Raw genomic sequence first — 17,313 nt, 5'->3', positions numbered from 1 at the left:
CATTAACAATATCTGAGCTATCCAGTGCCCATGTTGTCATTGTCTTAACCCTTTCATCAATTCATTGTAGTTTAAAACAGCTTCTGTGTGATTTAGATGTTTGGTATTGAATACTGAAGATTAGAGACAGCAAAATTCACATTGTTGTAAACCTGAGCTAACACAATTGATGGTAAGTTACCTCCGTCTTAAACCAGCATAACACAATAGAATCTAGCCTTTTGGTGACTGAATAGTTTTTTTTAAAAATACTTTTTAATGAAATGCTCAACTTTTATTTACTTGGAACAAAAAGAAAAGGAGTACTTGTGGCACCTTAGAGACTAACCAATTTATTTGAGCATAAGCTTTCGTGAGCTACAGCTCACTTCATCGGATGCATCCGATGAAGTGAGCTGTAGCTCACGAAAGCTTATGCTCAAATAAATTGGTTAGTCTCTAAGGTGCCACAAGTACTCCTTTTTTTTTTTTTTGCGAATACAAGACTAACACGGCTGTTACTCTGAAACCTGTCATTACTTGGAACAGTTATTTTACCAGGCACAACGTAGACTTGTATTTTGCATCGGTATACTGTAATACAGTCTATAGTCACTCCTTTTACTGAATGTAATATATGGTGGTTGTATTGTACTATTTCTTTCATCAGACTTAATTTGTTGTTAGGCTTTTAACAGGATGGTAGTCCCATTTAAGGAGTAGTGGGGCTCAGGGCCTGCCAACCCTGTTACATGACATGGCCACTTTTAAGGAAACAAGTCTTTAAGGGGAGCTACAGACAAGCTTTGGAAATGGGGGTCAGGTGTTAATTGGTGAGCTACCTCCTGAACAGGATAAAATCCAGTTATTAGTTGACTCCAGGGAAAGAGAAGGAAGAAGGGAGGCTCTGTGGAATGGCCCTGGAATCCAGATACTGGTAGGCTGAAGAAGCCTGCTTGAATCTGTGCACAGCCCCATGAAGGGGGCTGTAGAGGGATGGATTTGTGAGTCCAGGGACCAGGACAAGAAGAGGCCTGTAGAAAAGACTACAGAGAGGCCAGGAACTGCAGTGGGACTGACAGAAGTCCCTGGTAGAGAGGTAACAAAGAGGGACCAGTAACCTGAAGCCCTGGAATGAGAATGAAATGTGGAACCCCAAAAGGGAGGGGTTTGGGTTTGCAGGGCTAAAGGAGACTGTATTTCAGAAAGACTTAATAAATTGAACCCCAGGAAGGGGAACATTAATTGTTCTGCGTGTCCATTGAAGGTTGGAAAAGAAATAATCAATTTAATCTGTAGCCAGGGAGATTAGGGTCAGATACTAGGGAAAAACTTTTCTAACTATAAGGATAGTTAAGTACTGTAATAGATTACCAAGGGAGGCTGTGGAATCCCCCGTCATTTGATGTTTTTTAAGAACAGGTCAGACAAACTTGTCAGGGTAGATATAGGTACACTTGGTCCAGCCTCAGCATGGAGGGTTGGGCTAAATGACCCCTCAAGGTCCCTTCCAGCCATACAGTTCTATGATTTTTTATGAATTTGGAGAACTGGGAGGGACCTGAGGGTGGAGTGCCTATAGGGCCACACCATGCCACAAGTAGTGTGCTTTGGGAAGGGACTCTGTCACAAGACTCTTTCATCTCTCTTGGTTAATATGGCAAAACTTTCTATAGAATTTTTAATTTTGAGTAATTCATGTAGTGGGGATTATCTGGTCCTCTTCCATGAATTGTATTAAACAATTCTCGTCCACCACCCCGCTTTGTCGTTCCATGAAAAACTTCAAAATTTAGCTGGCAAGAAGCAAAAATGTTATCTCATAATCAGACTTCAGTGGTGAACCTGGGTTTATCCCCCCGTCACTTCAGTGGTTAGATTGCTGATAGTCTGCTTAGCTTTCATTTCTCCTTTTAGTTTGAGAAATGCACCTCGCTTTGTGTATTTTAAGAAGACCACATGAAATCTATTATGAGGTTCCTTTCAGTTTTAAGTAACGTTTTTTCATGCTGGTACATAACATGTGGAAATCTTTTCTCTGTTCTTAACCACTTGTATACGTACCCTTGAGAACTTTAGATTCTTTGTTAACAGAAATAAAATATTTGCATTCTTTTCTGTGAAAAAGATTCATTTATTTTTACATGCAAGATGTTTCCTTACTGGAATATGGGTGTGATATTCAGTAGGCAGAAATTTAAAAATACTGGTGTGATTCACAAAATCTGCAGAAAGTTGGTTGTGAGTTTTTGTTTTTAAAAATTATGAGGAAACATTTCTTGGCTGATTAAAAATATCCTTTTCTGGTTCACACGCCGCCCCTCCCCCAAAGTATGTAGAAATAAAACATAGGCACATCTTGTGTCATAATATTTCTGTAGGGGCTTGGAGTGGTTCTTCCCTGTCTGCGACAGAGGGAGGTCACTCCACCTCACTACGCCACCTAACGGCTGAGGGCCAATCAACAGGGGATTAGCACTGTAAATCAGTAAAGAGTCTGTAGTCAGCCCTCTGGCTGGGGCAGGCAGCAAGCACAGCCAGGCTCAGCCCTCTGGGCAGGGCTGAGCAATACTAAGCAGTCAGGCTCAAGCTCTCTGGGTGGGGCAGATAAAAAGCAGTCTATGGCCCAGCTCCCTGGCTGGGGTAGAGCAAAGCAGTCTATGGCAGATGGCAAACAGGCTTAAGCCATCCGGGCGGGGCAAAGCAGAAGCAGTCTATGGCCCAACTCTCTGACTGGCACAGACAGTAAACAAACGTAGCCCATCCAGCCTAATGTGAGTAGGCTGCCACCCCAGGGGTGGGGTTAGCAGCAGGGAGTAGAGAGACCCAGGCCCACCCTACCCCACTGTGTCTCAGCCCAGGGTCCTAACAGTGGTGGGGAATCCCACCATTGGGTCAGCGGGGATCCTGCCGAAACACGCTGACCGTGGCTTCAGCAAACACAACTGGACTAATGTCTGGTTTCCCTGGGCTACTTCCTATCCCTGCCTGGTCATAATGTTTTGTTGCTCATGGGTCTTGGGGTACTTGGCAGCCGGCAGTTCTGGCAGCTCCTCGGGATATTCCTCCAGAGGCAGGGGTTGATACAGCTCAGGCCCTGGTTCAGGGGTCAGCAGCATCTGGCTCTCCCTCAATTGAGCTGGAGGCTCTGCCTCTTGTACTTCCTGTTCCGCCCCTCTGCTTCAGGTGCAAGGGGTGGGCCCAGCCTGGCTCCATCCACCTGGGGGCGGGGAATGGTTCCTCCCCCTCTGTGTTAGGAGGCCACCCTGCCTCACTACAGTCTCATACTTGTGACATTTGCAATATGAAGCATAATGGTAGATATATTTGTTTGGGTGTCTAGGATGTAAAATATAATCAATATCATTTTGTTTCTTTGTGTACATTGTTTTGTAATTGATTTCAGTTGTTGAATCTTATCTGAAGGAATATCATTACTCCAGAACAAAATTGGATAAAGAAGCTATAAAAGATAGAAACTCATACCTCGAATACCTGCCTTAACAAGCTACAATCTGATTTCTTTGGTCAGATCATTTATTTGATCATCACCATAGCAGATGGTAAACCTATAAAATATATTATCCTTGCCTTGTTTACAAGAGCACTAGAGCTTGTCTGTTGAAATAAGTTTTAAATATGGTCCTCTTTGTCTGATACCAGCAAAAACAACAATTTTCATTTCAGTTTGTTATAAAAGCCAATATCTTTTTTTTTTTTCAGGTGAATATATTTGAACCTGTTTTTCTAAATGAATGCATATGTCAGAGTAGCAAGGCAACTACCTTTCTTCTTTGTTTGCTTTTCTTTTAAAAAGCTTGAGATCTAAAGTACTGTACTCGTTTGCCATTTTTAAAAAGACAAACAAAACCTTTAGAAGTATGTGGATTGGATTTAAGGTTTCAGAGTTGGGATTTCTGTATTTAGTATTTAAAGTCCTATCATGTTGTCTTTTATAGAAGGATTATTACAGTTAATACAAATATACATGCGTGCACACACACACACACACACACACACTGCTACTTTAGGAAAAACAAATTCTTTGTGAAGAGGCAAGAAAATAACAAATTTTACCTCCTAGAAATTGAGTTATTCACATCCAATATTAATATAATCAGCCAGAATAGTGATGAATCTTAAGTGTGCAGAAAAACAAGTTGTTCTTCAAGTGATGGGCCCCATGTGTATGCCACATGTGGGATATGTATTTGCACCATGTGCCTCAACCTGGAATTTTTTGCAAGCAGTGTTCATTGGTCCACACATATGCTGTAGCTCTCTCGTGCTCCAAACTGAGGGCATAAAAGATGGTGTGGGCTGATGCCTCTTTCGGTCCTTTTTACTGCTGCATGGTCTGAGTTGGAATCTTTGGTGTTCTCAGCTCCTTTTTTATTGTGTCATTGGTGAAAGATATTGTATACAGTTTTGTTTTTTTTGGTAGTCTTTATACTATAGTGTAGTTAGATAGTGTTTTCCCTATTCTTTTTCTCACCCGGTGACATCTTCCCCCAAGAAGTCTGGGATTATGCCCAGGCTCCAGGGGTTTCAAAAACTGTTTCTTGCTCTGGCTTCTTTATGGTGAGCAACGAAAAACAATGCTGCGTGTACTGCCTGGGTTTGTCTCATACTTCTGCCAAGTGCAGCATCTGCCACTGACCCTTCCTACCTTCCATCCTGAACTTACAAGGGTCAGGAACTGAGACCCAGAGAACATCTGATGGAGAAGGTAATGGAGCACCAATCAGATCTGGGCCGGAGCACCTCCTGTACATCAGTCTCACCAAGTGGACATCACCCCTCTGAGCATGAGCTCAGAAATGGAGACGAAGACTCTCTTAAGCCTAAGGAGAAAGCTTCACATGAGAGCACGGGGCACTCATAGACATAGGGGCAAAGCCATCTTCATCTAAAACTGTTCCTTCCTGACACCATGAAAGTCTGGAGAGCTGGCACACATGGGTGCTAAGGACGTAGGCACGAATAAATCTTCTTGACAGGAGAAGGAGATGCACAAGGGTATGTATCTGATAGTTCTGACTTCAATTCCTAGGATGAAGGCTTGAGATAAACCACTCTTAGTGCTCCCATCCACTTCTAGAACCAATTCTGTACCGTTATGACATGGCCCTAGAGTTGAGCCAACTACTGCCAAGAGTGACCAAGGAAGCTCCTGTTCCGATCGCTCTGCCAGTGGACTCTCCTCATACCCCAGGGCAATCTGGGTTGTCGTCTCCCTAGAGGACATCTTCGCTCTTCCTATCTGCATTCACCCCTCCTGTCTGGACCATCAGTGTACCAGGACATTGGTACACCAGAAGAAGCCACTATTCCAATGATGCAGACTCATTCTCCCATCCCACCTGCCAACCATTGGTTCCGCCAGAGGTAAGGGATTCACCTTTCTCTTTGGATGAGTCTGACACCCTGCAGGAGTCTCTGCAGCATCAGGTGGAGGTGGCATGAGAGAGGAGCCCCAGAAGATTCTGGTTCCAGCCTCCGACCAGATACGATTGGCCAAGAGACAGGTGATACTCTATGCCATGGGGTCCTCTACCAGTTGATCCATCCTAGTCACAGTATTGGGGACTGTGGGAGCCTTGCCTTAGATACCCAGGATTGGCATAGGAGTCTTATTTGCCATCACCTGAACATCCACAGCTGGCCCTGTTATAAATGTTTGGAAGGGTAAGGTGATTTGGATCTACTGGCTCCGAAAGTACTGAGAGCAGTCTCATCATCTTTGCATTCTCCAACATATGCCTTTATGCAACATCAAGAGCTCATGCACAGAGTGGCTGTGGAGCTACAGATTCAGCTTGAGTAAGTCCAGGAGCCCTAGGACAGCTTACTAGACGTTCTTGAGCCTTCTGTTCCTAATGGAGCATCCCTCCCCATCAATAAGGCCATTGTGGACCCAGCAAATACAGTTTGACACATTCCTACTTCTTGTATTCCCACTCCTACTTTGTTCCATCTAAGGTGGGGGTGAGATTTTGTTCTCCCCCATTGCCTAGCTTTTTGGTGGTGCGGGTGGTTACATAGCGGTCCAAGCAACTGCACCCAAAGGTTACTTCCTCTGATGAGGGGTGCAAGTGACTCTGCCATCTAGGGAGAAAGATCTTCTCTTCCACCTTCCTCCATTTCAGGATCTCAAATAATCAGGCCCTTTTGGCTAAATACGATTTTACTAATTATACTATATTCATGGAATTAAAGGACAAACTCCCTGAGGAGGATAGGGCCCATTTCCAGGCCTTAGTGGATGAGGGCAGATTGGTGGCCAAAACTTCCCTCCATGCCCCGGTGAACATGGCAGATGCTGCTTCTAGGGGGATGGCTCTGGCCATTGTTGTGAGGTGAGACTCATAGTTGCAATCTTCTGTTTCCCTCGAGAGATACAGAATACCATCCAAGATCTGCCTTTTAATACTGTCAACCCATTTCACAAGAAGACAGATGAGTCTCTCTACTCCTTCAAGTGAACTGTTGTCCTCAAGTCCTTGCTGGGCATTTATAGGACTGCCCCTAAGAGAAAACACCATGAATGGGGTATAGGGCAAGACCACCGCCTCAGCTTTTTGCCACCAACGTCTTCGTGAGCCACCATGCAAGAGACAGTCTTTATAGACCCAGGAATCCAGCCTCTGCAACATCCGCTGCTAGGTTGTACTCTAACCCCCCAACTTAAGAGTTTCTTTAGACAGGACTGTTGAGACCCTCATCCCATTATTGGTGCCTTTTTGTTCCCCTACTCTGATGCTCAGGGGCTGCGTTACCCCATTTGCCAGAAATTGGAGAGCCCCAAATACAGATAAAGGTTCATTAGTAGGGTGCTACCAAATTTACGGTCCATTTGGTCAATTTCTCGGTCATGGGATTTAAAAAAATCATAAATGTCATGATTTCAGCTATTTAAATCTGAAATTTCATGGTGTTGTAATTGTAGGCACCCTGACCCAAAAAGGTGTTGGGGGGGCGGGTTTGCAAAGTCATTGTCATAGGGGGGTTGCATAACTGCTACCCTTACTTCTGCGCTGCTACCGTTAGAGCTGGGTAGGTGGAGAGTGGCGGCTGCTAGCTGGGACCCCAGCTCTGAAGGCACAGCCGCCACCAGCAGCAGCACAGAAGTAGGGATGACACGGTATGGTATTGTCTCCCTTGCTTCTGTGCTGCTACCTGCAGAGCTGGGCCCTCAGTCAGCAGCTACCACTTTCCAGCAATCCAGCTCTGAAGGCAGCTGCACAGAAGTAAGGGTGGCATGGTATGGTATTGCCCCTTACTTCTGCACTGCTACTGGCAGGGTACTTCTTTCAGAGCTGGGCGCCTGGCCAACAGCATGCTGCTCTCCAGCTGCCCAGCTTTGAAGGCAGCGCAGAAGTAAGCGTGGTAATACCGCAATCCGCCTCAAATAACCTTGTGACACCCGTCCCCCGTCCCCCCCCCCCGCAACTTCCTTTTGGGTCAGGACCCCAATTTGAGAAACTCTGGTCTCCCCCATGAAATTTGTATAGTATAGGGTAAAAGCACACAAAAGTCCAGATTTCACTGGGGAGGGGGAGAGACCAGATTTCACGGTCTGTGACGCGTTTTTCTTGGCCGTGAATTTGATAGGCCTATTCATTAGAGATAATTCGTGATGGCTATCTGATCAAGTTTCTGGTAACTCCTACCCATGAACCCCCTTCCCGTTTTTTTTTCTTTCACTCTCATGAGGAGATTCTACAGCCAGAAGTGAACTTCTCCTCAAGGAAGCCATAGAAAGGGCTCTACCTCAGCATCAAGGGAAGGGATTCTATTCCTTTTCTTTCTTGATCCCAAGAAGAATGGGGGTTGGAAGCCAATTCTCGATCTGGAACAGGTTCATTTGAAAATTAATATTCTGTATGATATCCTTGGCATCAGTAATTCCCTTGCTAGAGGAGGGCACATGATTTGTGGTTCTCGACATGAAAGATCCATATTTTCACATTAGACATCCACGAAGCCCAAAGAAAGTTCCTCAGGTTCATCTCTGATAAAGATCATTACCAATTCATAGTCTTTCCCTTTGGTCTAGCCCCAGCACCAAGGGTCTTCACAAAGGTTTTTTTCAATAGTGGCAGCTTGGATCAGAAGACAGGGATTTACAGACTTTTCTTACCTCAACGACTGGCTTCTGATTGGCAGTTCCTACAAGAAAGTCCAGCGAGCTGTTCAGCTTTCTGCTTTCCCTGAGTGTCTGTGTCTGTCAGTCACGAAAAATCCACATTGACCCCCACCAGGTTCATAAATTTTATAGGGATGAAATTGGATTCGACCACAGCAAGAGCATATTTACATCTTGAGAGGTGTCAGGTCGCTATCAGACCCAGGATGTCAGTCAGAACTTGCCTTTCCCTCCTCAGTTGCATGGCTTCATGCCCACATACTATGCTGTTCTCCAGGCTGTGTCTTCACTGCCTACAAGCCTGACTTCTCTCTGTTGTGCTCACCAGAAAAGGGCAACATAAATGGCAAGGTGACAGTTCTGCCCAAAACTTTAGTCTTTCTCATCTGATGGACCAAACTGGACAAGTTCCCTTTCTTCACACTGACTCACGAGGCAACCATCATTACCGAAACCTCGCTCTTGGGAACACTTGGTGGTCTGTCTAGCTTGTAGTGCCTTCTAGATGTGTCCAAATAATGTTGGACAACATGAAGATTATTTTTTAAATATAAATAAGCAGGGGGGAGTGAGAGATCTCCTTCTGTGCATAGAGGCAGTCACCTTCTGATGCATCAGCCTTTGCACGGCCCTATCAGCAGCATATTTACCATGGGTATAAAACACTGCCTAAGCAGACATTTTTCCACAAACCGTGAATGGGAGATTCATAATTCAGATCTCAACAACATCTTAGTCCAATTGGTATGTTAGCCTGTGACCTTTTTGGCCTCATGGGTGAACAGGAAACTTCCTCAGTACCGCTTCAGAGCTGCCCTGGGCACGGTCTCGATGGAAGGTGCCTTTCTGGTGTCATGGAAAGGTTGCCTGGGTATGCCTTCCCTCCCGTTGCGTTGATACTACAACTTATATGGAAAATCTGCCAAGACAGATTTCAAGTCATCCTGATTGTGCCCAACTGGCTAAGACAGTTCTGGTTTACGGATCTACTGAAGCTCTCATTTTGACAACTTGTGAACATCCCTGCATTGCTGGAACTTCTAACGCAGCACAAGGGCAGGTTCAAGTGCCCCAATCCAGGACTTCTGCAACTCAGAGCTTGGTATTTGGGTGGGCATTGGAAATAGAGCACTCATGTTCCAAAAGGATGCAGTCAATCTTAAGCAAAGCAGAAAGACTTTACGAGAAGCTGTTACTCAGCAAAGTGGAAGCATTTTTGGGGCTCCCCAGAGCAGCTTGTCTCCAGAATTCACTGGAATCTCTGCTGTCTTAGGGTATCTACTTTTACCCTTGAGGCTTCAGGTTTCACGCTCAATACTCCGTGAGTGCATTTAGGAGCATTTAGCAGTGATTAGGACTTTCCATCCTCCAGTGGATAACCATACAATCTTCACTCATCCTGACACAACTAGATTTCTGGAGGGGACTTTCATATCCTTCCCACCATTGGTGAAGTTTGCATTTCAGGGGGACCTCAACTTTGGTTGGTTGTCTCTCTCACTAACTCCCCTCTTTGACCCTCTAGCCATAGTGCTCTGTGGCCCATCTGTCCATTCAGGTGGCTTTTCTGTTAACTATAACCTCAGCCAGAAGAGTCAGTGAGCTGTGAGCATTCATGGTGGACCCACCATATACTATCTTCTATATAGAAAAGGTCTCCTTATGACCCTACCCTAGATTTGTCCTAAAGCAGTTTCTGAGTTTCATATGAGTCAGGTAGTCCACTTATTGGTATTTTTTTCAAAATTGCATGCCTAAAATAAAGAGAGATGGTTACATTCTCTGGATGTCTGAGGGACTTTGGCCTTTTATCTGTAAAGACAAAGGATGTTAGACATCTAAACTATTTGTTTCCGTAGCAGAGTGATCAGTGGGTCAGCTGTATTGACAGAGTTCTTTGCTTATCTTCATAACGCTTTCACAAGACATTACGCTCTGGTCCAGGCGTGAGCTCTGAATACAGCTGTGAGGACAGCGATATTACAGTCCGCTATTACTTCTGCATCATCGCACCCATCCCCTGTTTGACCACTGCTTGTTAATCTCTCCCATATGGACTACACGTACGGACCATTACTCAAAGAAGAGATGGAGGCTACTTACCAGTCCGATGGCACCTTCGAGACTAACGGATTTATTTGGGCATAAGCTTTCGTGGGTAAAACCCCCCACTTCTTCAGATGCAGACTAACACTGCTACCCCTCTGATACTTGTTACCAGTAACGGTAGGTTTTTCGAGATGAGTGGTCCCTATCTGTGTTCCACTACCCACCTCCTGTCCCCTCTGCTATAGATTCTTTCAACTGCAGGAAGAATGGGAAACTGGAGAGGGGTTGGCCTGAACCACCTTTTATGAGGCGAGCTCATGAAGGCCAGTGGACACTGCTTGCAAAAAATTCTGGACTCAGGAACATGGTATATATGCATATCCCATGTGTGTAATACAGATAGGGACCATTAATCTCAAAGACCCTCCAGTTACAGGTAAGTACCCTGTTTTTCTGGGAAGTTCTTCTGTTTACAGGTTTTGAACCTCCTCTTTCTCCCTCTCTTCCCCTCCCCCCCCAACATTTTCTCAGTTTGTGAAAGAAACAGTTTGGTTGCATCTTAGTAGAAAAGTAGTGGATTGAAAATATGAGAGCACTTGTTCATATATGCCCTGATTCAGCAAAGTCCTTAAAGGTGTGCTTAAGTTCCATTGATTTGAATTTTGAAGTCAAAAGGACTTAAGCACTTGGTTTGCTGAGGAGGTCCATAGATCTTAAGACTATGTTTACAGCATTGTCATCTATTGATATGTTTTGACAATTTATGTATTATGTTCCTATATCCTAGATTTAATAAATACATATTTTCACACTCTACCTCTGTTTTGAAACCAAGGCACTAGGAGACTTGTTATAATAATACTTGCATTACTACAGCTATTGTTCCTGGCAGAAAGGAGTCATTTGTGCCAAAAGATTACTTTTGCCTTTGTCAGTGCCAGCCGTGACTTTTTGTTCAGTTCCTGGATCAATTACAATAAAACTACTACGGTGCTGTCAGCTGCAAAATGTGGAAAACTCACAGAAATTGCTGGCTCTGTAAAGTGTTTTTGCATTCCTTAAGAGCACTTTCTCACCCTGTAGGTCCTCCTTGCACTACACCATGGGGATCCAACACTTTTTAGCTGCTGGCACTGTAATATAATTAACTATTCAGTATAAAATGTTTTCTTCATGCTGTCTTTTAAGGAGCTATAGATAAAATATTGTTGCAGCAATACGTTCTTTGAGGAAACAGTGATTAGAGCACGGTATTACCCCTAGTTCTCTACAGTTCAAGTTATGTATTCTTTTCCTCCTTCCCTAGTGTCTCATGCTTTTATTTTGCAGTTAGGCCAGTTTTATGTGGACTGTAACATATATGGATGGATGTTCTCTAGTTGTAATGTTTGTAATGGTTCATCATGATGGAGCTCAATGCACTGGGTAGTAGTATGTATGAAGTAACCATGCACATGATGCTTTATGTAATGAGGTTTTGCAGTGCTGTAATTCAAAACTATATGCTGTCCATCAAATCTTACCTGAGAGGTCTGATTGGAAGGAAGGAGGAAAGAGAGAGCACTGCTATTTTTGAAGCTTAGATGGAGAGAGACATGCAATATAGAATAGAAATTGTTGGTCTTCTGTGAAATTCCGTCTGTACAGGTAAGTGCACAGAATTAACTGTTGGAATAATAATTCCTGCAGCAGTTTATGAGCTGGCTTTAGAGGCACATACTAGTGCTCCAATAGTGAAATGTATCATTTTCACATAATCAGATTGCTTGAAGCAGTTCATATTTGAAATGGAAGAAACAAATTTTCCTAAAATCCATTTGTCTTTCTCTGGCAGGGGGAATCATATGTTGGGAATGTGTTTGTAATCTTGCAGTTTGTTTTATTATTAGCTGTTAAGAATGGGGTTTTAAAAAACATTTCAATGGTTAAGTGTGCATGAGGAGTAATTCTAATATGAATACACTTGTTCACAAAGTAATATTGGTTAAATATTTTACTTCCCAGCTAAAATTATAGTATATTAAATCTCCCCATCTCCTCCCCTTTCTTATTTTTTGTTAATTGAATGTGGTAACCTGGATTTGCATAAAGGGAACTGACTCCAAAGGAGCTGTTACAGAACTGGAAGAGATGGCATGTTTGTTTTTTCCTATATTTAACACTTAAAATTAGCAGGTTTTTTTAAAAAAAAGTTTCTATGTTAAAATAATAGTTTTGCTTATAGTGAAAGAATCTGAGTTAAGGTAGAAATTTTGCCATCTCTGCAATACAAAAAGTATGAGGACAAAGAGCAGGTGACCTTAAAAATCATACAGTAATCAAACAGGTTTCAGAGTAGCAGCCGTGTTAGTCTGTATCTGCAAAAAGAAAAGGAGTACTTGTGGCACCTTTGAGACTAACCAATTTATTTGAGCATAAGCTTTCATGAGCTACAGCTCACTTCATCGGATACACGAAGTGAGCTGTAGCTCACGAAAGCTTATGCTCAAATAAATAGTCTCTAAGGTGCCACAAGTACTCCTTTTCTTTTTGAGTAATCAAACAGTTAAGAATGTTGTTTGTATGTTTAAGTGAATCTGTCCATTTAGCCATTTTTTCCCTCACGAAGATCCTCCATATTCTAGTTGGAGCTTTAAGGACCCTTTGACAAGTTGATCTTAGCTCAGTTTAATTATACCCATTGGAGTTGGACATTGGCGCTCCTTAATTGAACATAAATGTCACTGCTGAGGGATATGAATACCTCTGCTGAGCATTCTCTCCATAAAGCATTGTCAGTTACTGCTATTTAGGTAACAAGAGAGCAGAGCTGTAAATAATACTTAACACTTTGCTAAATCAGATCACTCAGGAAATCTTTAGTTAACTAACCTCCCAACACTTTTGTGTGGTAGGTATTATCCCTATTTTACAAATTGGGAAAAACTGAGGCCAATGTATTGTCACTTGTTGAAAGCCACATAGTAATTAAGTGGCGCAGCCACGGTCAGAATCCAAGAGCCTCTTGTCCTGTTGTCATGCTTGGTACACCAGACTGTGCTGCCTTTCTGTGTTAAACGTGGATTACTTGTACTAAGCCCCACAAATGGCCATCTAGTACTTTACATTCACTTTTCACCAGCTACAGTAGTTTGAATCTGGGTTTTCTTTTGCAGCCTACCTTATTAATCTGACAGCAAGGCAATTGTTTGTTGTTTGCTAGTTTAATACGGTTATGTTTCTAGAAATACTATTTTAGGCTACATGTAGAAGAATGATACAGGCTATTGCACAAGAGAATATTACACTACCTTTCCATCTTAGCATTTTATGATACACATGGATTTTTCTTTTTGTTGTTAGGTATGGATGAACGAACAGGAGCTTCATCTTGGGGAGCAGGTGGTCAGCCAAGTCCCTCATATGAGCCTTCAAGGGTAAGGTTTCCAGTTGACTCTAAGGAGGTTTGGGAATAGTCAACAAAAGGTGGCATTATTGAGCAAGAATGTCTGATGTGGAAGTACTTGCGAGGGATATATCCCTTCAAACATTTATATTAGCGTCTTGTGGTGATATGTTTTGGTGACTTTACACTAATAGTATTAGTTGGTACTTGTATATAGTGCTCTCTACAGTACAGAAATAAATAATGCTTTTCATTTTCAAAGTGTTTTATAGGCCTGGTGTACGCTAAAGAGGTAAGATGATGTAAGGCGACTTATGTCGACCTAACTATGTCAGTGTACATGCTACAGCCTTGCTCCTGCCGATGTAAGTGCTCTATTACACTGAAATAATAATTCCACCTCCAAGAGAGGAATGGGGCTTATGTCGGTGTAGTTAGGGCTATGTAGTGTCCATGTAGAGTAGACGCTGCAGGTTACTTATGTTGGAGGTTGACTGTCATTCTTGTCAATTTCATGGCTCCATGATGGCGCCATGAAATTGACAAGAAAGCTGCTCACAGATTGGGCTGTCACCCTGGGGTGGATGGGGGTTTCCAGCTACAGCCCATCTGCTCCCTGGGCTGCTGGCTCCTTGCTCGGAGCCAGGATTCCCCGGGGATCCTGGCTCTCTGCTCCCAGCTGGGTTGCTGCCTGGGATCCCCGTTCCCAGTCGGGCTACTGCCGGGCTCCCCCCTCCAGTTGGGCTGTGTCTGCCCAGCTCCCCTCCAGGAGCACCGATGCTGCCTGGGCTCCCGGCTCGCCGCTATAAGCCTGGCTGTGCCGAGGCTCCAGGTGCGGGGCTCCCCGCCTTGAGCATGGCTAACGTGTCCGGGCGGGGAGCCGAGAGACTGGGAGAGGGGGCAACTGGGCTCTGAGGGGGAGCTGCATGGAGCTGAAAGCCTGGGCTCACAGCCCTCCACGCTGCCGCTCTTAAGTCAGCGGAAGTGCTCCAGGTGGGGACATGCATCGCTGACGGAAGGAGCGCAGTGTGGACATGAACCAGCAGTAACTACTGTGGTGGCTGTAAGTTGATCTAACATAGGTCGTCTTAAGTTTGTAGTGTAGACATGCCCTTTAATACTAAACCTTACTACATTTTTGTGTGGTAGGACTATATTCGTCTCATTTTACAGTGGGGAAATGGGAGTAGAAATTAAGTAGCTTTATTGAGCTATTTTAACTTCTTTAAAATTAACTTCTTTAATACTCTTTGGTAAGTTTGATTGAGAAAACTGAATAATAAATTAAAACAATGTACAAAAACTAAAATGTCCCCCCTTCTCCCAAAAGCAATTTGCCCACGACCCCTCTCACCTGCTCATTCTCCTCTTTATGCCCCCACCCCCATCCTTCTGGGAAGTCAACAAATTCAGTTCCTGGTGAACTAATTGGTGGAAACAGATTTCAGAGTGGAGTCCTCAACTGTGCAGACACTCTTCCTTAGCCCTTTTACATTTAAAACAGAGGTCTGTTAGCTCCTGTGCCTTAGCTCAGTGGCTCTCAAACTTTTTTACTGGTGACCTCTTTCACACAGCAAGCCTCTGAGTGTGACTGCCCCCCATAAATTAAAAACACTTTTTTATATATTTAATACCATTATAAATGATGGAGGCAAAGCAGGATTTGGGGTGGAGGTTGACAGCTTGCGACCCCCCATGTAATAACTTCGTGACCTCCTGAGGTATCCCGACCCCCAGTTTGAGAACCCCTGCCTTAGCTGATCTCTGTTGATGTGGGATCACGAAGGGAGAGGGAGAGGCTCTGAGATAACCAAGACCCAACACGTTTTAGCATGTAAAGTTTAAAAACCGCATCCCAGATTTTACCTGGAATGGAACTATGTGCAGTTCCCAGAGCACAGATGTAACATGTTCTGTATGAGAGAAATTGCTTTGCAAGTGAACAGCTGCATTTTGCACCAACTGAAGTTTCTGGGTGATCTTAAGGTATGGGCCAGAGTTACAGATGGAATTGGTGGTGGAGGCAGGATTAGAACTCCTGAGTTCTAGCTTCCAATCATGTGCTTAGAGTAGGAGACCAGGAATGTCTCAAGTAAAGAAATAATACTTTACAAATAAAATGGAGAGACTTGTAGCATTCCTTTTGCAAATTTCAGGCAGGAAAAAACTGCTCTGAGATTTAGACTTTACAGCGAGGAAAAACAACTGACTTGCCTTCACAAAGGATATATCTACACTACAAAAGTTATGTCGATGTACAGCCACCGCAGTAACTAAATTGCTTCTGCACATCCACACTGTGCTCCTGATGTTTGTGCTGCTCATCCTTAGTAGGAGCGCTTGCATTGATTGAACTGTCAGTGTGGGGCATTGTGGGATGGCTTCGGAAAGCCAGCAACAGTCAATATAAGTAGCGCAGTGTCTACAACTGTGCTGATCTATGCGCTACGCCTCTTGTGGAGGTGGAGTTAAGTCGAGGTAAAAGACGAGTTACATCGGCAGGAGCAACATTTTAGTGTAGATGCTTACAGAATTAGGTTGATGTAAACTGCCTTGCGGCAACTTAGTTCTGTAGTATAGACCAGGGCAAAGTCTGAGGTAGTTTTACACAATACTTAACATGTTAAAATTTCCACCTCATTTCTGCAACGTGGAAATTGTACAACATGTTGGAAGGGTTTGTATAGTAATATTTAAATAGTTTGTAACTTAAGGCATGAAGTCCAGCCCTTTGTTTAGTAGACCTTGCAATTGTTTCTACATTTGAAATGGCATTACATGCGTAGTCCTGTGTTGATATTTTTGTTTTAAATATCTTGACCACATTGATAATTAGGATGAGAAACTTGTATATGGATATTAATCAGTGAAAAGCTGAATTACGCTGGGATTTGAGCTTATGCTTCTTAGGTTCTGTATCCTACATTGATTGCCTATGTGTGCATTTGTAGGGTTATATTTATATGGATTCTTGTTATTCCAATAATATGAAGTTGGAAATTTGTTTTTAGAGGTTAGAGATGAAGCAGATAATTAAAAAATTAAAACCATTATACCCTGGCAAAACTGCAGGCGCACATGAGTTACACACCAAAATTGGAAAGGAGAGACGTTGATGATGTCATGGTATGCCTGAAGCGAGAGGGAGGACAAGAGATTAATTCTTTTATTGCTCGTAAGGCTGTGAAAGAAGCATGAATGTAAGCCTGGCTTGAGCATATGGAAAATATTAAGAAAAATGGGGTGGGGGGGAGTCAGAGGCTAAATACTGGTAAACAAATTGCCAACCAACAGTAACCTTTGATTTAGAACAGTAGGATAATGCCCCCCGCCCCCTCCAATAACTTATGTCAAATTCTGCACTCTTACTCACGTAGAATAGTGCTTTAAAGTGGGAGGGTTCTCACTGAAATCATTTTGCCTATTCAGAGATAATATGGAGCCTGGGTAAAGATGGCAGAATTTGGCCTTAAATCCTTATTCTGTTGTGCCTCTCATACTGTAAATACTTCATATTGGCATAGGACAATAATTTATGATATGTCATTGTGGATTTGTTAAGTAGCACCATGAACATCTTGAAAAAAGAAAAATCTGGGTTGTGCGTGTGCTTATGCGCATGCATGCACATACAAATTTTGGGTGAATAAACTAGAATTGCATGTACCAGTTGTTTCTAAGTGTGCTCATACTTTAAGGTCAATATGGTGCAAATTATATTCACTCCAATGCTTCGATCAAAACAAGCTTT

General features: G+C 43.3%; 1 protein-coding gene across 6 annotated transcripts in view; it reads left to right on the top strand.

The window, feature by feature from the left end:
* TCF12 (transcription factor 12) overlaps positions 1-17,313 on the top strand; it is a 286,435-nt gene that overhangs the window by 83,930 nt on the left and 185,192 nt on the right. For all 6 annotated transcript variants that reach the window (XM_077828594.1, XM_077828597.1, XM_077828596.1 and 3 more), the window contains exon 4: positions 13,520-13,593. In XM_077828594.1, the coding sequence (XP_077684720.1) occupies positions 13,520-13,593 (74 nt within the window). The remainder of the gene's footprint in view (positions 1-13,519; positions 13,594-17,313) is intronic.

The sequence above is a fragment of the Eretmochelys imbricata genome, chromosome 10 (assembly GCF_965152235.1).
Source record: "Eretmochelys imbricata isolate rEreImb1 chromosome 10, rEreImb1.hap1, whole genome shotgun sequence".
Taxonomy (NCBI): Eukaryota; Metazoa; Chordata; order Testudines; family Cheloniidae; genus Eretmochelys; species Eretmochelys imbricata.
The sequence above is the reverse complement of the archived record's forward strand: the minus strand, read 5'-3'. Positions and strand labels throughout refer to the sequence as shown.